At 44.6% G+C, this 24019-nt stretch overlaps 1 protein-coding gene across 3 annotated transcripts in view; it reads right to left on the bottom strand.

Annotated features, from left to right (window-relative positions):
- LOC124009399 (ephrin type-B receptor 1-like) overlaps positions 1 to 24019 on the bottom strand; it is a 377149-nt gene that overhangs the window by 255869 nt on the left and 97261 nt on the right. For all 3 annotated transcript variants that reach the window (XR_006834290.1, XR_006834291.1, XM_046321201.1), the window contains exon 2: positions 6000 to 6064. Coding sequence is in view for 1 of the 3 variants with exons in the window: in XM_046321201.1 (XP_046177157.1) it covers positions 6000 to 6064 (65 nt within the window). In the remaining 2 variants the exon portion in view is untranslated. The remainder of the gene's footprint in view (positions 1 to 5999; positions 6065 to 24019) is intronic.

Raw genomic sequence — 24019 nt, 5'->3', positions numbered from 1 at the left:
CACGTTACCAGGTCGGAAATGTTTTATTTGCCTTCGTCTGTGAGAAGGGGTTTTGTATTTCTGTGTCTTTTTAAAGGTGCAAAATGCAGGAATCGCTCCACCATTTCCTGACTGCTAACATTCTAATAGTTTGTCTAATTTCAGTTTGTGACAGAACAAACACTCAGAGTGTAGATAATCATTGTACCATCTAAAATGCTGTGAAATATATTTTCAATATCCAAAAATATTGTAAACTCAGCAAAAAAAGAAATCCTCTCACTGTCAACTTTGTTTTCAGCAAACTTAACATGTGTAAATATTTGTATGAACATAACAAGATTAAACAACTGAGACATAAACTGAACCAGTTCCACAGACATGTGACTAACAGAAATGGAATAATGTGCCCCTGAACAAAGGGGGGTAAAAATGAAAGTAACAGTCAGTATCTGGTGTGACCAACAGCTGCATTAAGTACTGCAGTGCATCTCCTCCTCATGGACTTCACCAGATTTGCCAGTTCTTGCTGTGAGATGTTACCCCACTCTTCCACCAAGGCACATGCAACATCCCAGACATTTCTGGGGCGAATGGCCATAGCCCTCACCCTGCAATCCAACAGGTCCCAGATGTGCTCAATGGGATTGAGATTCGGGCTCTTCGCTAGCCATGGAAGAACACAGACATTCCCGTCTTGCAGGGAATCACACACAGAACGAGCACAATGGCTGGTGGCATTGTCATGCTGGAGGGTCCTTTCAGGGTGAGCCTGCAGGAAGGGTACCACATGAGGGAAGAGGATGTCTTCCCTGGAACACACAGCGTTGAGATTGCCTGCAATGACGACAAGCTTAGTCCAATGATGCTATGACACACCGCCCCAGACCATGACGGACCCTCCACCTCCAAATTGATCCTGTTCCAGAATACAGGCTTCGGTGTAACGCTCATTCCTTCGACGATAAATGCGAATCCGACCATCACCCCTGGTGAGACAAAACTGCAACTCGTCAGTGAAGAGCACTTCTTGCCAGTCCTGTCTGGTCCAGTGACGGTGGGTTTGTGCCCATAGACGACGTTGTTGCCGGTGATGCCTTACAACAGGCCTACAAGCCCTCAGTCCAGCCTCGCTCAGCCTATTGCGGACAGTCTGAGAACTAATGGAGGGATTGTGCGTTCCTGGTGTAATTCGGGCAGTTGTTGTTGCCATCCTGTACCTGTCCCACAGGTGTGATGTTCAGATGTACAGCTCCTGTGCAGGTGTTGTTACACATGGTCTGCCACTGCAAGGACGATCAGCTGTCCGTCCTGTCTCCCTGTAGTGCTGTCTTAGGCGTCTCACAGTACGGACATTGAAATTTATTGCCCTGGCCACATCTGCAGTCCTCATGCTTCCTTGCAGCATGCCTAAGACACGTTCATGCAGATGAGCAGGGACCCTGGGCATCTTTCTTTTGGTGTTTTTCAGAGTCAGTAGAAAGGCCTCTTTAGTGTCCAAAGTTTTCATAACTGTGACCTTAATTGCCTACCATCTGTAAACTATTAGTGTCTTATTGACCGTTGCACAGGTGCATGTTCATGAATTGTTTATGGTTGAACAAGCATGGGAAACAGTGTATAAACCCTTTACAATCAAGATCTTTGAGTTTTATGAACTATCTTTGAAAGATGGTCCTGAAAAAGGGATGTTTCTTTTTTTGCTGAGTTTATTTTTAACCGAAAGTCAAATATGCAAAAACAAAACTTAAGAACGGGAAGCATAGAAATATGACAAATAGACCAGATCTACCGCTTACTTGACTTGCTTTCAATGATCTATGACTCACATTTCTGTGAATTTAGTCACATTTCCCCAAAAGTTACATTTGTAGCTTTAAGTTAACTTCTTGGTGACAGGGGGGCAGTATTGAGTAGTTTGGATGAATAAGGTGCCCAGAGTAAACTGCCTGCTACTCTGACCCAGATGCTATTATATGCATATTATTGTTAGTATTGGATAGAAAACACTCTGAAGTTTCTAAAACTGTTTGAATGATGTCTGTGAGTATAACAGAACTCATATGGCAGGCGAAAACCTGAGAAAAATCCAAAAAGGAAGTGGGAAATCTGAGGTTTGTAGTTTTTCAACTCTTTGCCATTCCAATATCCAGAGTAAATGGGGTCATATTGCACTTCCTAATGCTTCCACTAGATGTCAACAGTCTTTAGAACTGTTTGAGGCTTCTACTGTGAAGTGGAGGCGAATGAGAGCTGATTGAGCCAGGTGTCTGGCAGAGTGGCATAGGCTCTGAGGCGCGGTCATGAGAGACTTAGCTCTCGTTCCATTGCTTTTCTACAGACATAGGAATTCTCCGGTTGGAACATTATTGAACATTTATTATAAAAACATCCTAAAGATTGATTATATACTTAGTTTGACAAGTTTCACGGGAGGTAATATAACTTTTTGAACTTTTCGTCCGACGTTCAGCTGGACCTGGACGCGTGCTAACAAAAGAAGCTATTTGGACATAAATTATGAACTTTATCGAACAAATCAAACATTTATCATGGAACTGGGATTCCTGGGAATGCATTCTGATGAAGATCATCAAAGGTAAGTATTTATAATGCTATTTCTGACTAATGTTGACTCCACAATATGGCGGATATCTTTTTGGCTGCTTTGTTGTCTGAACGCTGTACTCAGATTATTTCATGGTTTGCTTTTTCCGTAGAGTTTTTGGGAAATCTGACACAGCGGTTACATTAAGGAGCAGGTTATCTCTAATTCCATGTATAACTCTTGTATTTTCATCAACATTTATGATGAGTATTTCTGTGAATTGATGTGTCTCTGCACAATCACCACATGTTTTACAACTACTGAACATAACATGCCAATGTAAAATGAGATTTCTTGATATAAATATGCACTTTATCGAACAAAACATACATGTATTGTGTAACGAAGTCCTATGAGTGTCATCTGATGAAGATCATCAAAGGTTAGTGATTAATTTTATCTCTATTTCTGCTTTTTGTGACTCCTCTCTTTGGCTGTGTTTTTCTGTGAGTTGGTGGTGACCTAACATAATCGTTTGTGGTGCTTTCACCGTGAAGCATTTTTGAAATCAGACACTGTGGCTGGATTAACGAGAATTGTATCTTTAAAATGGTGTCAAATGCTTGTATGCTTGAGGAATTTTAATTAAGAGATTTTTGTTGTTTTGAATTTGGCGCCCTGCACTTTCACTGGCTGTTGGCGAGGTGGGACGCTACCGTCCCACATATCCCAGAGAGGTTTTAACAACAGTATTTATTTTGGAGAACCGTCATCAAGTTCTTTCTGGAAATAAAATGATGAAATTAAATGGGGAATGGAGAATGCTGACCACCTCCATTGTAAAAACTGTACAACAGAATGAGACTAATACAAACATCTCTTCTTTTGAATCCTTTCCGTCCCCTGTGTCTCGTGTGCATGCTGAGGACTATGGTTGGTGAGAGGTGGCTAGGCCAAGGCCCAACCAATGCCAGGCAGTATTAACCACATTCTCTCTGACACACTGTTACCCATCAGACATCCTGTTAGTCACCACACTCTTTAGAGCTCTCATCTAAGACATACACACACACACACCCTCAGCCCAGCTCTGCCCTCGGCTCAGCTGCGGGACTACATCATGGCCTATTCTTAGCAGGCCACTCGCTCATTCAGGAGGACAAAAGCAGCGTTTAGCCACTTACCATCCATCGTGCTATCAGAATGAGTCAGTGCGCGCATGTGTGTGTGTCAGCCTGAAGCAAGTCCCATGTTTCTCTGTAGTGCTCTTTGTGGCGTGAAACTTCTTGGATGTGTCTGTAAAACGCTTCATAAAATGCCAAAGAGCCTGTTCATGTTAGACACAGCTGCTGGTTGTTTTACACAACATAGCTGCTGCACGATTCACTGTGCTACGGTCTGGGAGGTACTAGTACGCTAAGGAAAGGAACAAGTGTGGCATTTCCGTTCATGCAGAAAAAGGATGGAGCCGGGAAACCCACAAGAATCCAAATCTGTTAAATCCGACCCAATCCAGTGTTTTCCACAAGCACATGGAGTAGCCAGCCAAATAGAAAAAGTAACCAGCCAGGATCTCCCAAGCCATATGATATAAAAATGCTTGTTTAACAATTGACCCACATATTTCTTCTTAAATAATCCTGCGGGTCTGCTCACTTCAAGCTTCCTTTTAAGAGGCATTATCTCAGCGATCTGCAATTCTTTCTTTAAGCCAGTTAAGAACAAATTCTTATTTACAATGACGGCCTACTCCGGCCATGCCCTAACCAGGACAGCACTGGGCCAATTGTGTGCCTCTCTATGGGACTCCCAATTACCGCTGGTTGTGATACAGCCTGGAATCAAACCAGGTCTGTAGTGACACTTATTGCACCTAGATGCAGAGCCTTAGACCGCCGCGCCACTCGGGAGCCAAGATTAAAGCAGGCGTTAATCATGGGCTTTGCTACACAGAAAGCAGCAGTTCCATTGTCAACACTTTGATTCAATCACTATACATCAACATCTTTGATAACACCATATAAGTATCATTAGCTTTTAAAACTTGTATCATATTTTGGACCAGAGTGAGGCGCTCTCTCCACTTGTCTACCTACTGTTCCTGCAGTGAGGAGGATTCACCATCATCATCAAAAGTTTTCATCATTTATCTGCAGATAATCACCAAAAACCTTACCAGTATGCAAATTAGGGAGTCAAATGAACAGCTCTCTTCCCGATGCGATTCAGGAGGCTAGTAACAAGTCAGGCACTTTAAAGTCGCTGTCTGGCAAGTCCCGATGGACTTCATATCAAAAACACAAATAAGAACTTTAGTTTACTTGTCCCAAAGCGATACTATGGATACATAACTAGGTTGTATGATTTCTGAATGGTAAGGACATATGAGATTGACTTTATTCAGTCAGTTCAACACCTTTTCTGAACTAGTCAAGCTTGCCGTTCGTCAGTCAAATCACAGTAAGCCTATGCGCCAGCAATTCGTGGCTGCAGATGAAACACGCAAAATAAAATAAATGAATGTGCCAGAAAACAGGCTAAGTGGATTTCGATTCACCGTTACCATAAATGGAACATGCAAATTGACGCACACAGAAGACGTAGGAGCATCATGCTCCCCTCCCTCCGCGTAAAGAAATGTGACTGCAACCACAGCGTACACAACACACACACCCAGGTACCGGGAGCCCTGTCATTGCTCACTTTGTGACTGACAGGCACCTAGACTATCAATAGATCGCTAGAAGATGCATAGCGGGAGAGGGCTCGGCTGACTTCTTTTTTTCTGACTAGGCAAATTCTTAAAAAAAAAAAAGTAGCCCAGTTAATTTAAGTGGAAAAAGTACCCGGCTGAAAAATGTGTATGTACCCGGCTGTATAGCCGACAGCCGGTGCTAGTGACCTTGCTCCTCTTTAGTCCGCTTCCTCCCCTGGATAACTGTATCATTACACTGAAGCATTACTGTAGCATTATAGCTGTCTTATCCCCTATAGCGTCTATTGAAGTGATCTGGGCTGGCTTTCACTGGCTTAAGTGGACCCATTATGTAATTAAGTCATTACGAGCGGGGATGGGATGGAGAAAAAAGAAATTACTGCAACAGGGATCACACTACTCTACTAGGCTGCTGTAGTTCTATGTCATGGCTGTCTGTCTGTCTGGGGAAAGACAGTATTGTACATGCTGGGGATGACATTGATCGACTCATTGGGCTACGGAGACAAAGGCCAATCAAAGGGTATTTGTACTGGGGTTATACAGTTCCTTGGCTTGCATTATCATATGGCATAACCATTTAGCCCTCCTAGAATGGTATTGCTAGCCATTTACACCTAAAGTGGTTGGGGAAACATTGAACCAGAGAAGATTGAAAATGATCCACTTGGAGAGAAGGTAACCGTGGACGGTACAGACGAATCCCATGACTACTTTCCATGGTGCTGTCTGGAGTCCTACAAGTATGTTACTCACCCCAGACGCAGGGTAGGCCGTCCAGCCTAGCTCAGCCGTAGCCACCCGTGTGTCCATCAACGTCTCTGAGAGAGGGAGAGAGAGAGAGAGAGAGAGAGAGAGAGAGAGAGAGAGAGAGAGAGAGAGAGAGAGAGAGAGAGAGAGAGAGAGAGAGAGAGAGAGAGAGAGAGAGAGAGAGAGAGAGAGAGAGAGAGAGAGAGAGAGAGGTTAGTCAGTTATAAGAGTATGTTGTCGTACATTCTCACTCCTGTCCCATGGTTGAGGTTAAGCCATGAATGAGCACTTTGATGAGTTTTACTGCAGAAATGACCAGAGTTCTGTTCCAGAAAAGAACACCTGATGACAGAAAGTAAATGGACCTGCTCGACTTATCCTCAATTTCCACTTCTCTTCTGTTTGGAAAAAGAGAGAAATAGAACAAAGAGTAGAATTTCTCTATTGGAGTGGAATGTTGAGGACCAGTAGATTCTAGCACTAGAGTGCTGAACATTATCTCACTGAGTGTGTGTGTGACTCTGTCTGTGTGCGTATGTGTGCACACTGGGTGTGTGTGCGCACTGGGTGTGTATGCAGAGTGTGTTTGTGCTGAGTGTGTGTGTGTGTGTGCTGAGTGTGTGTGTCTGCGCGCGCATGTGTGTGTGCTGAGTGCTGCGCTTTGTGCCATTGTTTACCCAGCGTGATTTCTCTCATCACTGTAGAGGGCTCTCCACAGCCGACCAGGCCATTTCCACTCACGTGTTTACTTAAGAAACACCATCAGGGCACCATCAGAGCACTGACAGCCTGCTAGCCTGGCCAGAGGGAAAACACTCTGGCCTTAGTTCACTGCATACACTGGATAAAACACTGGTCACCCAGTGGTACTTTACCTCTGTGTTGGAACAATAGTGTGCACTAACCCTGTGGGTCTCAAAGACCAGGGTTTGTGACCACTGGTATAGAACAACCAAAAGGTGAAGAGAGACACACCCACTCACCTACTCGCCACGTGTCATTATGTCAAATCAGTTTGCATTTCTCCAAAACAAATGAATTGCCTACACCCACATCTGGCCTTAATGGCCATGTACTCTTATAATCTCCACCAAAAGGATGGGTATCCCCCTCCCTCCTCACTCTCTACCTCTCCCCTCTCCCCCTCTCTCTCACCCTAACTCTCCCTGACACCCCGCAGACAGATAGTCCTGGCACCAGTCCTGAGGCATTTGTCAGCCCGTGTCGATTCATATCTGCAGCGTTGGCACGCCGGCAGTGTCACCAAAAGCTGATATTGTTCCAGGCAAGAGAAGGCGTCTTGTAGGAAGTCACCCAAACAATAGTTTGCCATCTTGGTATATCTGGTGCCAACCGCCAAGGACCCGATTGTGTTTGTTGTCTGAAGAAATGAAAGTGGTGAGAATATACCAGGAAGATGTGAATTTCAGGAAGATGTGATTTCAGGAAGATGTGATTTCGGGGTTGATCTAGGGATGGAAACACACCCTTAAACTGATCAGACTTATTTTAACTGACCTCAACCAATTCTAATACAATTCCTTAATCTAAACCATATCTTATGTCACATCTCTTAACTGATTGTGAAATACTGTTGGTGAGAAATGGTGAGAATAGCATAGTGCAGTTGATTGATGGGTGAGCAGAAGACAGTAGAGGGTGGTTTCAGTGCCAATCTCCTCTTCCCTGACAGAAACTGTCCACAGAGCACCAAACCAATTAGCCCTGGTGGTGATTCAGCTAAAGGTTTCTCCTGTGGTACTACTGTAGTGCACACTCACACACACACACACACACACACACACACACACACACACACACACACACACACACACACACACACACACACACACACACACACACACACACACACACACACACACACACACACACACACACACACACACACACACACACACACACACACACACACACACACACACACACACACACACCAATCTCCCATGTTCTTTTGCGCTGACAGCCTTGTTCCATCAGTCAACTTCTCCTCAGATAAAGCTTTGGTCTGTCACCACTGTCTGCTTGTTTTTTGTCTGTCTGTCTGTCTGTCTGTCTGCCTGTCTATCTGTCTGTCTGTCAAGACTGATGGAGCTTTACGCACCAGCCACCAGGCTCTGTCACGGGGCCTGCATCCGTGGGCTTGCTCAGGGGAAATCACTGAGGCTTTAGTCAAACCCCAAGGAGATTGGAAAAGCCATTTCCCCGTTCCTTTTGAAGAGGGAGGGAGGGGTTGGGAGTAGAGGGGGTTAGTGAGGCAGGGAAAGGCAGGGATGGGAGAGGAAGGAGAGAGAAATGAGTGAGGAGGGGAGACTGAGGATTTGAAACGGAGGGAGGTAGGGCAGGGGGAGAGGTCGAAGGCCCCTGGGGGGGACCCATCGTGTCATGTGGCTAGCCCCCATTAGCAGAGTCTCAGTGTGACAGATGAGTGAATGAGGGACGCTACAAGGACATTAGAAGATGGGCTGGACTGAGGTCCCATGGGGTGAGGAGAGAGAGTGGGTCCTCCTTATGCCACAGCTCGGGCACCTGTCCACTGCTCATCCCTCTGTGGCTTGACAAAGGTGATCTAATAATGGAGAATATCGAATGGAAATGTTCAATGTCGCATGAAAGTGCTACAATGCACACTTGCTCGCTAACCGTCCCAATGTAGCGAGACCGATGTCCCAGTTCTCTAACATGGCATCCCAGACTCCACTTCTTTTCCTTACGAGTGGATTGACGAAACATTTCATCATAATTGTTTCCACATGGCTGTTACCAAGCTGTTGGGATATCCTAAAGGCTAAGATACCTCCCCGTTCCCTGCCAGTGCCAACCCTGTCCCTCCACACTAGGCTAATTGTTTTAGTGCTATAAAAGCCCCATAAAACCATTTTGTCCTCTTTTCTTCCAGCGTAAAATCACCCGGCAATTAGACCTGACCACATCTAACCATGCCTCCCTGCTCACCATTCAGCCCTTAGCACCCAGGATCCCTCAGTGGAAGAAAATAGGAGGCCTTTCTTGTCCTCCGCTTCGGAGGGCATCCTCAATAGTGTTTCCCTGTGTTTTACATGTAGCCTCGTCAGCGTTACCTGTATCAGGGAGATACATTGAAAACAGCAGGTTTCTAAGCAATTCCGTCTGGAACGAACTGATACGTTAGTGTTTTGGGTTGTTTGGTGTATTGTATTTGTAAAGAATGCGAATCCTTATCAATCCATAGCAAGAACAATAGAAAAGTATAGGCTTTAATGTATAAAGTCATTAAGCTGGCAGCAAGGCCAGAAGGCCATATTGAATGGAATGGATCAGAGAGGATTTGTTATAATAGAATGATTTGGGAATGGCTGGTCCTTTGTTCAATGTGTGTATCATTCATTACAGCCACCCGCCACACCAATTAAAGTGAATCAGTTGGTTTGCTATAGTTCAGCCCAGTTCTCATCACTGCTCAGTATAACTGGGCCTTCTAGGGTGTGTACAGGGGAGAGAGGTTTCAATTTCATCTATCTGTAGAATATGGACAATAGGCTTATCGTTGATCGTTGGTGTAATTGTTTGCTGCTATAACGAGCCTCCACTCTTCTGGGAAGGCTTTCCTCGAGATGTTGGAACATTGCTGCGGGGACAGCCACAAGAGCATTAATGAGCTCGGCCAATGATCTTGGGTGATTAGGCCTGCCTCGCAGTCGGCGTTACAATTAATCCAAAAGGTGTTCGATAGGGTTGAGGTCAGGGCTCTGTGCAGGCCAGCTAAGTTCTTCCACACCGATCTCAAACAAACTGTTTCTGTATGGAACTCGCTTTGTCCACGGGGGCATTGTCAAGCTGAAACTATAAAGGGCCTTCCCCAAACTGTGGGAAGCACAGAATCCTCTAGATTGTCATTGTATGCTGTAGCGTTAAGATTTCCCAGCACTGGAACTAAGGGGCCTAGCCCAAACCATGAAAATCAGCCCCAGACCAGTATTCCTCCACCACCAAACATTAAAGTTTGCGTTATGCATTAAGGCAGGTAGTTTTCTCCAGGCATCCGCCAAATCCAGATTAGTCCTTTGGACTACCAGATGGTGAAGCGTGATTCATCACTCCAGAGAACGCGTTTCCACTGCTCCAGAGTCCAATGGCGGCGAGCTTTACACCACTCCAGTCGACACTTGGCATTGTGCATGGTGATCTTAGGCTCGTGTGCGGCTGCTCGGCCATGGAAACCCATTTCATGAAGCTCCCGACGAACAGTGCTTGTGCTGACGTTGCTTGATAGTGAGTGTTACAACCGAAGACAGACTATTTTCACACGTTACATGCTTCAGCACCTGGCGGTCCCGTCCTGTGAGCTTGTGTGGCCTATCGCTTCATGGCTGAGCCCTTGTTGCTCGTAGATGTTTCCACTTCACAATAACAGCACATACAGTTGACCGGGGAAGCTCTAGTAGGGCAGACATTTGATCAACTGACTTGCTGGAAATGTGGCATCTTCTGTCGGTGCCACGTTAAAAGTCACTGAACTCTTCAGTAAAGGCCATTCTACTACCAATGTTTGTCTGTAGAGATTACATGGCCGTGTGCTCGATTTTATACACCTGTCAACAACGGGTCTGGCTGAAATAGCCAAATCCACTCATTTGAAGAGCTGTCCACAGGGAGGTAGAGAGGGAGGTAGGGAGGGAGGTAGGGAGGGAGGTAGAGAGGGAGGTAGAGAGGAAGGTAGGGAGGGAGGTAGAGAGGGAGGTAGAGAGGGAGGTAGAGAGGGAGGTAGAGAAGGAGGTATAGAGGTAGGTAGAGATGGATGTAGGGAGGGAGGTAGAGAGGGAGGTAGAGAGGGATGTAGAGAGGGAGGTAGAGAGCAAAGAAAGGGAGGACTACTGCGACTGCATTCAACATTGACGAGGCTCCTGCGTCAGCGATCGATACCTCCAGCCCTCTTCACACAATTACACGTCAGCACGTGCTCGCATGATGCATTACAGTGGACACGGATGATCACCCGTTGCCAATAGGAGCTGCAGGATCCCATTTATACACATACTGTAGGTAGCCTGTAAGGAAAGCCAATACAAGACACAGAAGAGACAAAGGAGAAAAAAACAAACGCCACTGTGTTGTTCAGTGTTCAGATACAGGTTGAGGAGGGTTGTCTGGTGAATTGTCACCGGTATGTGACAGAGTGAGGGGCCGGAAGTGTAATTTTCTCCCTTTGTGGTGATGCCTGTATGCAGAGGGGGTCGATATGACATGTGGTGCGGCGGCTTTTGGCTGCTCACTCTTCCCCTGCCAATACGGCCACAAATTCTCAGAGGGCCCCCACCCCCCACACCCCCAACCCATATTTGAATCCCCATCCCTCCACCCCTCCTTCTCAACCCCCCTTTCTGGTCAACTGTAGGATGAGAGCACTTTGTGAGTCAATATGACAATCTGATCCAACATTAGGGCACCTTCTTCATGTGATTACTACTGTCTGAAGAATGTCAACGCTGAGGATTAGAAATAAAAAAAGGGGGGAGATTTTTGCTGAACAAATGGAGCGGAGGCTCCCTGCCAATGGGGGGCAGACAGCACTCTGGGAAATTAAAACCGGAGAATGGGATTGGTCGAAATGTCGTTACAGCAGAGTCCCAGGCTCTTGCGGGCGCTTATTGGATTCCAAACCAACATCGTGTTTCAGGATCGGTTGAGCCGAGCCCTGGTGGCTACGTGTGAACACTTTGAGCTGATTTGGGATCATGGGGGTTTAATGGTGGAACATGAGGAGATTCTGTTGGAACATTGCTTCTGGACAAAGCGAATAAGAAGCAGTGATAAAACAACGTGAATCACCACAGTAGGTCCAAAGTAACGTCCATTTAAATCTCTCTCTGTCTATTGCCTCCATTTCAATGTCTGTCATACCCATTTTCACCAGCCTTATCCATCAACGTCAGTTGGGAGTATATTGCAGATTGCCATTCATGTCATTTCTCAATAGACAGTTATGGCAGTGTGGTTCATCGATATAAATTGAAATCTGAACAGACAATCATCTTGAGACGTTAGGTGACAGAGAGGAAGTGAAGGGATTACGCGTCTCGCACTACTGAGCTAGGAGACACGGCTAAATGAATAACCTCTCACACACGCACGCGCACACACACACCCGCCCGCACGCGCACACACACACTTATCACCCTGTGCAGGGAGACGCAGTCACACATCGTCGAGTCTAAGTGAAGATACATTTTTTTTCCGTTTGAAAGGAAAGACTGACTCTCCGTTGCAGGGAGAGGGGGGGGGAAGGAGGGATGGGGGAGGAGAAGGGAAAACGACAGGAGGGGGACAATATCACACCACCGAGAGCTAGGGAAATCTTGGGGGTGTGAAAGATAGGAAAGAGGGAGAAACACAGCGGGCTCTTCAGAGGAGAGGAGCAGGTGAATCACACGGCGCTTGGCACCCATGTGTTCAGACCTCTGTTAGGGAGACTAACCGTCTGAAGTAGAAAGGCAACTACTCAAATACCTGTTTCATACTCTTGTCCAAATCCCTACTTACACTGGCGACGTCACTGAACAAACAATACTATGCTGTGGTAATCTCTCGATTCAAAACCTGGCCAGCGGGACAAACGTCTCCGTGTCCCTCATGAGAAAATTGTTGTAGGCCAGGACAAAACAGGAGAACACAGAACCAGACAGCCCCCACAGAGCTAGTCTATAGCCAGACACAGGTAACAAGCTAGTAGCTACACAAGAGTAGACAGTCTAGTGACAGATACTCATGCATATCCTAATGGTCAATCAGCTTCTCTACAACCGGTGCAGCACCACTCAACATACCCCCTCGCAGCTGTGTATCTCTCCAGCTCCATCTATCTCTCTTTCTCGCTCTCTCTGAATTTCACTCATTTCCTCATTTATCTCTCCCTCTCTCTTGTCCCCGTTCTCTGCCCCCACCACTTACTCCTTTCTCTCTCTCTCTCTCTCTCTCTCTCTCTCTCTCTCTCTCTCTCTCTCTCTCTCTCTCTCATCCTCCTCTCTCTCCCTTCTCTCTCTCTCTCTCTCTCTCTCTCTCTCTCTCTCTCTCTCTCCATCCCCTCTCTCTCCCCCCTCTCTCTCCCTCTCTCTCTCTCTCTCTCTCTCCATCCCCTTCTCTCTCTCCATCCCCTTCTCTCTCTCTCTCTCTCTCTCTCTCTCTCTCTCTCTCTCTCTCTCTCTCTCTCTCTCTCTCTCTCTCTCTCTCTCCCTCTCTCTCTCTCCCTCTCTCTCTCTCTCTCTCTCTCTCTCTCTCTCTCTCTCTCTCTCTCCCTCCATCCCCATCCCCATCCCCTTCTCCCTCTCTGGTCAGAAGAAATTATGCCACATCATTTGCATTCATTAACATTTCAGAAAGAGTGATCTTTAGAAACACTGCTGCCGGAGAGTGCCATCTTTAATTCATCACAAACACCCCCACTTCCTCCTCACGCCATCCCCCTCTCCTGTCCTCTACTATGCCTCTCCTTCTCCTTCTCCCCCATCCTACCCTCCTTCCCCTCTTCCTGCTGTCTTCCATACTTCCTTCCGCCCTGCTGTCACACACGCACACGCACACGAACACGCACACACACACACAGTTGAGGGTCTCCGATCCTAAGACAGGCTCTCCAGCGACCCTGTGCTCCGGCACTTATTAGAAAAGAAATGTGGCTTCCAATTAGACCAGTCGTCCTCTGCCTGCGACAGGCAGCCTATACCCCATTGGCATCTATCTCCATTTCTCACACGTAAACACACTCACGCACAAACACACACACACACACACACACACACACACACACACACACACACACACACACACACACACACACACACACACACACACACACACACACACACACACACACACACACACACACACACACACACACACACACACACACACTAACACACACACCCTCTCTCTTACACACACACACACACACGCACACACTAACACACACACCCTCTCTCTTACACACACACACAAACACGCACACACACACACACACGCGCACACACTAACACACACACCCTCTCTCTTACACACACAAACACACACACTTTCTTTAATCACACTGTCTGTGGACCTCCAGCCTCAGTCTGGTTTTCAAGGCCATAATTAGTAGCATTCATTCTCCAGCTATCTACCTGACCTTTAGAGAAAGCAATGACCATTCCATTCAGAAACACACACTCACTTTCAGCCCCATAGGAGTAGGGCAGGGCAGACCCCCATCTCTGAGCCTATACTATTTGTGTGTGTGTTGTGTGTTTATTGTGTAGATCATTGCTTGTGTATGCTGGCGTGTATTCAATTGTGTACAAACTAGCCTTAACATGGAAGATAACTTCCTTTTAATGGTAATAATTTCCTGTCTCTCTCTGAGAGGAGAACGCTGTGATAGACCAATAGGTGTCCGCGAGGGCACAGTGACTCATCTGAAGGGAAGGAATCCACCAATCAATGGAGGTGAAATTACAGACACATTGATTCCGTCTTTATGAGAAGGGAGCATTGATTGGATGGATGCACATATAGACTGAAATGAAGAGGAGATAAGGGGTTGTCCTTATTTACTCTCATTTGATTGCCTGACTGAAAAGAGGATATGTCCAATAGACAATAAGTTAGGCACACACACACACACACACACACGAGATCCATTCAGCTAGATACCATAGCATGTCGGTGACTAATCTTTTACTATAGCCCTGAGGAACCACATTGTTAGATGTTTATAAAAGAGGCCCGGCTGTTTACTGTAGTGTTGAAAAATCTAAAAGGTATTTGATACCATGCCACCAATGGCATTACAATGCCTAACTGTGATCCTCCGACGTGAGGGGTAGTAGTTAGATCAACTCAATGGCCTTTGGAGTCATAAGAGAAAGGAAGGCATCTTATCCACTGCATCAATCTGTTGTTCAGATTGATGAAAGTGAAATTGAAAATTGTACTATGCAGGGTAAACCACATGAACACAATCTAGTGAAAAATATATTATTCTATGTACAGACAAAACTGTTCAAACTTCATATCAATCTCTCTTTCACAGTGGAGGAAAGCTGATATTCCCCTGGATGGGTATACCGAAAGGGTATTCCCGAGTCTGCCAAGCGTGAATGGGAACGCCACCGAGGGAATTTCAAGATCCCATAAGCAGGCTATCATTTCACATGTTCTCTCAGGGACCAATCAAAACACATCATTTCAGCAACACTGTCCCCTCTGGATGTATAAACACTGCTCAACAGTGTGTCAGACTGAGTTATACACACGAGACACACACACACACACACACACACACAAACTTCAACGGACCATTGCAAGTTACTGTACAAGCAGACAAAGTATCACGAGTTAACCATTTCTATATCAGGACATGGAGACATGGAGAGACGTAAAGAAAAAGTCCTTCCATCAGCATGATGCATATACAGTCTATAACAAAAATGTAAAAGCAATACGCAACAATTTCAAAGAATATACTGAGTTACAGTTCATATAAATCAGTCAATTGAAATAAATGAATTAGGCCCTAATCTATGGATTTCCCATGACTGGGAATACAGATCTGCATCTGTTGGTCACAGATACCTTTACAAAAAGGAAGGGGTGTGGATCAGAAAACCAGTCGGTATCTGATGTGACCATTTGCCTCATGCAGCGCGACACATCTCCTTAGAGTTGAAAAGGCATGTCTGTTGAGTATGCAGGCCATGGAAAAACTGGGACATTTTCAGCTTCCAGGAATTGTGGACAAATCCTTGCATAAATCCACCATGGTGCACTCTGTTCACATTGTTAACATTATCATGCTGAAACATGAGGTGATGGTGGCGGATGAATGGCACAAGGATCAGGATCTCGTCACGGTATCTCTGTGCATTCAAATTGCAATCAATAACATGCAATTGTGCAAACCGTTATCTCGTCGCCCACACAGCGCCATGATGTCCGCCATCTGCCTGCCCATACCATAACCCCACCTCCACCATGGTGCACTCTGTTCACATTGTTAACATCAGCAAACCGCTCGCCCACACAGCGCCATGATGTCCGCCATCTGCACAGTGCAGTTGAAACCGGAATTCAACAGCAGTCAGGTCAAAACCTTGGTGAGGACGACAAGCACGCAGATGAGCATCCATGAGACCGGTTCGGATTGTGCAACCTCGCAGTTTTTTCATCAGCTTTTCTCAGACCATCCTGCAGGTGAAGAAGATGGATGTGGAGGTCCTGGGCTGGCGTGGTTACACGTGGTCTGCGGTTGTGGGGCCGGTTGGACGTACTGCCAAATTCTCTAAAACGACGTTGAAGGTGGCTTATGGTACAGAAAATAACATTGTTTTATTGTCCCCCAGCACAAGGTACAGCTGTGTAATCATGCTGTTTAATTAGCTTCTTAATATGACACCTGTCAGGTGGATGGGTTATCTTGGCAAAGGAGAAATGCTCATTAACAGGGATGTGAACAAATTTATCCACAACATTTGAGAGAAATACGCTTTTTGTGCTTACGGAACATTTCTGGGAACTGCCACAGGTCACTAACAAGGATGTAAACACATTTGTGCACAACATTTTTGAGAAATAAGCTTTTTGTGCATATATAACATTTTGCTTTGTGCTCGGGGCACTGTCATGCTGAAAGACAAAAGTGCCTTCCCAAACTGTTGCCCAAAGTTGGAAGCACAGAATCGTCCAGAATATCATTGATGCTGTAGCATTAAGATTTCCCTTTACTGGAGCTAAGGGGTCCAGCCCGAACCATGAAAAACAACCCCAGACCATTATTCCTCCTCCACCAAACTTTACAGTTGGCGCTATGCATTGGAGCAGGTAGCATTCTCATGGCATCCGCCAAACCCAGATTAATCCATCGCACTGCCAAAAACTAAGATTCGTCCATCTGACTGCCAGATGGTGAAGCGTGATTCATCACTCCAGAGAGCAGGTTTCCACTGCTCCAGAGTCCAATGGCAGCGAGCTTTACACCACTCCAGCCAACATTTGGCCATTGAAACCCATTTCATGAAGCTCCCGACAAAAAGTTGTTGTATTCTTGTGCTGACGTTGCTTCCAGAGGCATTTTGGAATTCGGTAGTGAGTGTTGCAACCGAGTACAAACGATTTGTACGAACTAAGCGCTTCAGCACTCAGCGGTCCTGTTATTGTGAGTTTGTGTGGCCTATCACTTTACGGCTGAGCTGTTGTTGATCCTAGACGTTTCCACTTCACAATAACAGCACCTATAGTTGACCGGGGCAGCTCTAGCAGGTCATACATTTTACAAACTTCCTTGATGATGCCAAGTTGAAGGTCACTGAGCTCTTCAGTAAGACAATTTTACTGCCAATGTTTGTCTATGAAGATTGCATGGCTGTGTGCTCAATTTTATACACCAGTCAGCAATGTGTGTGGTTGAAATGCCCGAATCCACTAATTTTAAGGGGTGTCCACATACCTTTGTATATATACAGTCCAGTCAAAGGTTTGTACACAACTACTCATTCAAGGGATTTTCTTTATTTGGACTATTTTCTGCATTGTAAAATAATAGTAAAGACATCAAAACTATGAAATAACACATATGGAATCATGTAGTACCCACTAAGTGCAAACCAGTTGGGATGGCATATCGCTGCAGAATGCTGTGGTAGCCATGCTGGTTAAGTATGCCTTGCATTCTACTAAAATCACAGACAGTGTCACCAGCAAAGCACCCCCACACCATCACACCTCCTCCTCCATGCTTCACGGTGGGACCCACACATGCAGAGATCATCCGTTCACATCCTCTGTGTCTCACAAAGATACGGTGGTTGGAACCAAAAATCTCAAATTTGGACTCATCAGACAGATTTGGACAGATTTCCACCAGTCTAATGTCCATTGCTCATGTTTCTTGGCCAAAGCAAGTCTCTTCTTATTATTGGTGACCTTTAGTAGTGGTTTCTTTGCAGCAATTCGACCGTTTCACACAATCACATATTCTCTGAAAAGTTGATGTTGAGATGTGTTATTTGAACTCTGTGAAGCATTTATTGGGGCTGCAATCTGAGGCTTGTAACTCTAATGAACTTATCCTCTGCAGAAGAGGTAACTCTGAGTCTTCCTTTCCTGTGGTGGACCTCATGAGAGCCAGTTTCATCATAGAGCTCGCTGGTTTTTGCAACTGCACTTGAAGAAACTTTCAGTTCTTGAAATGTTTCGGATTGACTGACCTTCATGTCTTAAAGTAATGATGGACTGTCATTTCTCTTTGCTTATTTGAGCTGTTCTTGCCATAATATGGACTATTTCTTTTACAAAATAGGGCTTCTGTATATCACTCCTACTTTGTCACCACACAAATGATTGGCCAAACTCATTAAGAAGGAAAGACATTCAACAAATTAAAAACAAACTTTTAACAAGGCACACCTGTTAACTGAAATGCATTCCAGGTGATTACCTCATGAATCTGGTTGAGAGAATGCCAAGAGCGTGCAAAGCTGTCATCAAGGCAAAGGGTGGCTACATTGAAGAATCTCAAATATTCAATATATTTTTATTTGTTTAACACGTTTTTGGTTACTACATGATTCCATATGTGTTATTTCATAGTTTTGATGTCTCCACTATTATTCTACAATGTAGAGAATAGTAAAAATAAAGGAAAGCCCTGGAATGAGTACGTGAGACCCCTGGACTTTTTACACATTTTGTTACGTTAAATCCTCAGCAATCTACACACAATAATGACGAAGCAAAAAAAGGTTTTTAGAAATGGATGAAAGAAGAATGGGAGAAACTCCCCAAATACAGGTATGCCAAGCTTGTAGTGTCATACCCAACAAGACTCAATGCTGTAATCGCTGCCAAAGGTGCTTCAACAAAGTACAGGGGCAAATGGTCTGAATAAGTAAATGTCATATTTCATTTTTTTATTTTGAATAAATTAGCAAAAATGTCTAAACCTGTTTTTGCTTTATCAATATGTGGTATTGTGTGCAGATTAATGAGGGAAAAAAACAAATTTAATACATTTTAGAAAAGGCTGTAACCTACCAAAATGTGGAAAAAGTCAAGGGATCTGAATATATAGATATAGATATAGATAGAGTGTATTCGGAAAGTATTTAGACCTATTGACTTCATCCACATTTTGTTACGTTACAGCCTTATTCTAAAATTGATTGAATTGTTTTTGTTGTTGTGGTACAGTAGAGTTCTGAGGGTTCAAGTCGGACGTGAATACCTCACCACTAAATCAGATCAAGAAAATCAATACAAGAATAAACGTTTCAGACTATGTGAGAGAAAGAAAAGAGAGAGAGAGACGAGAACTAGACAGAGAGTGAGCAAGGAGGAGAGAGATAAATAGAGAGAGGGGAGAAAAACAGAGATAGACATTTCAACTTTGTCTGTCTGTTCAAATATCTCAGCACCTCTCACTCAACTACCCTGAAAACCTAAGCTCTCTACACTTACGGTGCCTTCTGAAAGTATTCAGACCCCTTCCCAATTTCCACATTCTGTTACGTCACAGCCTTATTCTAAAAAATCATTTTCTTCCCTCATCAATTTACCCACAATACCCTATAACGACAAAAGAAACGTTAAACATTAAGACATTTTCGCAAATTTATGAAAAATAAAAACATAAAAAACCTTACTTTACATTGTAAAGGCTCTAAATACTTATGTAAATGTCATATTTCAGTTTGACATTTTTTATAAATTAGCAAAAATGTCTTTAAAAAACTGTTTTTGCTTTGTCATTATGCGGTATTGTGTGTAGATTGGTAAGGGAGAAAAATAAACAATTTAATCTGTTTTAGAATAAGGCTTTAATGTAACAAAATGTGGAAAAAGGCAAGGGGTCTGAATACTTACCGAAAGCATTGTATTCTTGGCCAAACAACAGCCATTAAGCTATTATCCAGATGGAGTTAATGGCCACCTTACTAGACTCCCTAAAATATAAGAACCCTCATTTAGAGTAATATGACCTCAGCAAGCCTGTCTAGTACAGTACCTGGTCCTTTACTGTAGTAGAACGATGTAATTACTATCAACATCCAGACTGGACACAGCACAAACACTCCTTATGAGTGAGACTATGAGATTATATGGGCTATGGTTCACTGTTTTATACCACAAGGCTCTCAATTATTTGGCTTCCTTCCCAGACCCCACACACACCTTCTGCCAATCTCTCTCACGAACTCTCCTCTCTCACTCTCTTCCCTCCCTATGCTCTTTCAATGTTGTACATGTCCTCTCTCTCTCTTTCCCTCTCTCCTCCCATCGCTGTCCTCCCTTCCCGCCCAACATCAATCTCCGTTCCACCACTCTTTTCCCTGTCCTCCCTCTTCTCCCTTTCTTTTTCCAAGTACAGTAATCGTATGGAAAAGAGCCGGTTTTGTCGAAAACACCGGCACATAATGGAAACTGCACAACAAGAACAAAAGGAATACACACAAGCAATGTTCCATCTAATTCCATCCATTTGACATGAGCCGTAAGGGTCCTGGAGGCACTGCATCACATTGCTACATTAGTTCAATGCATTATGATGCATTTCGTAAAATGCCGCCAGTTTCACATATGTGGCCCGTTTCAGGAAGCGAGGCTAACATTAACATTAACCATAAACATTAACTAGCTAACATTAACCAGCTAGCTAGCTAGAGTTATGACATGAGTATGAAATTGTAATTCGTGTTGTTTAATGTTTTAGGGATTCCTGAGAAAACCAGGCTGTCGTCTTGGGAAACAGTGGATGTAAAGAATCTAGCTAGCTAAAGCGTTTTCTGCAAATTGAATGTACAAAAAGACCAAGGACTAGATTTTTTTTGCTACTACTTTCACCACTTTTAGTCTTGAAACCTTTGGTTGTTTACTACACTACACTACCTTACTCACTCTGTTTAGCACATGGCCTCACATGTGAATCCTTAAATAGATGGTTGTGGCTAAGGCTTACAGTAAGAGGGTATGAACGATGCTCAATGGGTGTAGACAAAGAAGAGCTCTCCAATAGATGTACTAAAACATTCAAGGACCATTTTCACAAAGGGGGGGTTACAAGTTCATTAACTTTCAAAGCAGAATTACTTTCCCAATTGTTCCTTAATCCCTTAAAGACACAATTTCAAATGTTGCTGCATAAGACCGAATCAAGGTGATGGGTCACATATGTAGAGAATAAGCATGACTCTGAAAGTCCAACCTCATGGAGAACATGACAATGGAACTAGAGTGGTTAACCTCAGTTTGACCCTCTCATCACTGCAACTACACAGCAGGTTCTTCTCAAACTGACACACACACACACATACGCACACCCACACACTAATCCAAGAGCACATTGCGTAAGGCTGCTGGGGGCAGCGAACCGTGCTTGATGGGTTATCCTGGGTGAGTTACAGTGTCTTTGTTACGACCAGAGCAGGAAATAGTGCTGAGTAAACACGTCGATGTCATCTCAATTACCTCTCCTCTCACTGCAGGCCTCTGATTGAAACAATGATGATCATCATTAGTAATGGAAGTGTTTGTGTGTGTGTGTGTGTGTGTGTGTGTGTGTGTGTGTGTGTGTGTGTGTGTGTGTGTGTGTGTGTGTGTGTGTGTGTGTGTGTGTGTGTGTGTGTGTGTGTGTGTGTGTGTGTGTGTGTGTGTGTGTGTGTGTGTGTGTGTGTGTGTGTTTGTGCGTGCGTGTGTCAATTTCAGGATTACATGCTGTACAGTGGTGTATGTGAGTATAAAGTATGAGAGAGAGAGTATATTATCTACCTCACTTGCTTTGGCAATGTTAACACATGTTTCCCATGCCAATAAAGCCCCTTGAATTGAATTGAGAGAGACAAAGTGAAAGCGAGGGGGGACTGTGTTATGTGTGTGTGTCACAGATGACCCTCTGTGAATCGCTTGGCTGGGTTTTATGTACAATGAACAAAACTATAAACGCAACATGTAAAGTGTTTCATGAGCTGAAATAAAAGACCCCTAAACATTTTCATTCGCTCAAAAAGCTTATTTTTCCAAAATGTTGTGCACAGATTTGTTTACAGCCCTGTTAGTGAGCATTTCTCCTTCGCAAGTAGATCCATCCACCTGACAGGTGTAGCATAGGAAAAACTGATTAAACAGCATGATCATGACTCAGGTGCACCTTGTGCCGGGGACAATAAAAGGCCTTTCTAAAATGTGCAGTTTTGTCACACAACACAATGCTACAGATGTCTCAAGTTTTGAGTGAGTGAGCAATTGTACACCAGAGCTGTTGCCAGAGAATTTAATGTTAATTTATTCTACCATAAGTCGCCTCCGATGTCGTTTTAGAGAATTTGGCAGTACGTCCAACCGGCCTCACAACCGCAGACCACGTGTATGGCGTTATATGGGAGAGTGATTTGCTAATGTCAAAGTGGTGAACAGAGTGCCCACCATGGCGGTGGGCTTATGGTATGGGCAGGCATAAGCTACGGACAATGAACACAATTGCATTTTATCAATGGCAATTTGAACGACATACTGTGACAAGATCACGAGGCCCATTGTCGTGACATTCATCCCCCCTGGTACCACCTCATGTTTCAGCAGGATAATACACAGACCCATCTTGCAAGGATCCTGAAAGCTGAAAATGTCCCAGTTCTTCCATGGCCCTGCATACTCACCAGACATGTCACCCATTGAGCATGTTTGGGATGCTCTGGAATTAAGTGTACTCTCAATTGACAGAAACATCGCACAGCCATTGCAGAGGAGTGGGACAACATTCCACTGGCCACAATCAACAGCCTGATCAAGTCTATGCAAAGGAGATATGTCACTCTGCATGAGGCAAATGATGGTCACACCAGATACTGACTGGTTTTCTGATCCACGCCCCTACCTTTTTTTAAGGTATCTATCTGCGACCAACAGATGCATATCTGTATTCCCAGTCCAGTCCAGTAATGATTTTACTGAGTTACAGTTTATATAAGGAAATCAGTCAATTTAAATAAATTCATTATTTAATCTATGGATTTCACTGGACTGGACAGGGGCGCAGCCATGGGTGGTCCTGGGAGGGCATAGGCCCACCCACTTGGGAGCCAGGTCCCCCGCCTGGGGTCCACCGCCTGGGGAGCCAAACCCAGCAAATCAGAATGAGTTTTCCCACACAAAAGGGCTTTATTACAGACAGAAATACTCCTCAGTTTCATCAGCTGTCCGGTCGGCTAGTCTCAGACGATCCCGCAGGTGAAGAAGGCAGATGTGGAGGTCCTGGACTGGCGTGGTTACACGTGGTCAGCTGTTGTGAGGCCGGTTGGAAGTACTGCCAAATTCTATAAAACGACATTGGAGGCGACTTATGGTAGAACATGTAACATTTAACATCTCTGGTTAACATTCCTGCAATCAGTGGCCAACTGCACGTTCCCTCAAAACATGAGACATCTGTGGCATTGTGTTGTGTGACAAAACTGCACATTTTCAAGTGGCCTTTTATTGTCCCCAGCACAAGGTGCAAATGTGTAATGATCACACTGTGTAATCAGCTTCTTGATATGCCACACCTGTGCATATGGAACAATTCTGGGATTTTTTTATTTCAGCTCATGAAACATGGGACCAACACTTTACATGCTGCATGTATATTTTTGTTCAGCATATATAAACACCGAAGGTCAGAGGGTTAAGAGATAGATGCATCTAACTGCCCTTCCCTGTCACACAGTGACACTGCCAAACACGGATAACTATCACAAGAGAGAGCGAGAGAGACTCCCGTCTTATTTTTCACTTGAGCTAACCTTTCCAAGCAGACACTCACTCTACACACAAACAACAGAGCTGTGGCCCAGAGAGTAACCACAAACGGAGCTATCTACAGATTTCACACAGTCCACAGCTGTTCATTCTACCATCTCCATTGGCAGAGCTTATGAGTCTGACTTAAAATGTTGGGTGGCATTAACATGGAGAGAGAAGAGAAAAAAAAAGAGAGACAGCGAGAGAGAGAGAGAGAGAGAGAGAGAGAG

The sequence above is a fragment of the Oncorhynchus gorbuscha genome, linkage group LG22 (genome assembly GCF_021184085.1).
Source record: "Oncorhynchus gorbuscha isolate QuinsamMale2020 ecotype Even-year linkage group LG22, OgorEven_v1.0, whole genome shotgun sequence".
Taxonomy (NCBI): Eukaryota; Metazoa; Chordata; class Actinopteri; order Salmoniformes; family Salmonidae; genus Oncorhynchus; species Oncorhynchus gorbuscha.
The sequence above is the reverse complement of the archived record's forward strand: the minus strand, read 5'-3'. Positions and strand labels throughout refer to the sequence as shown.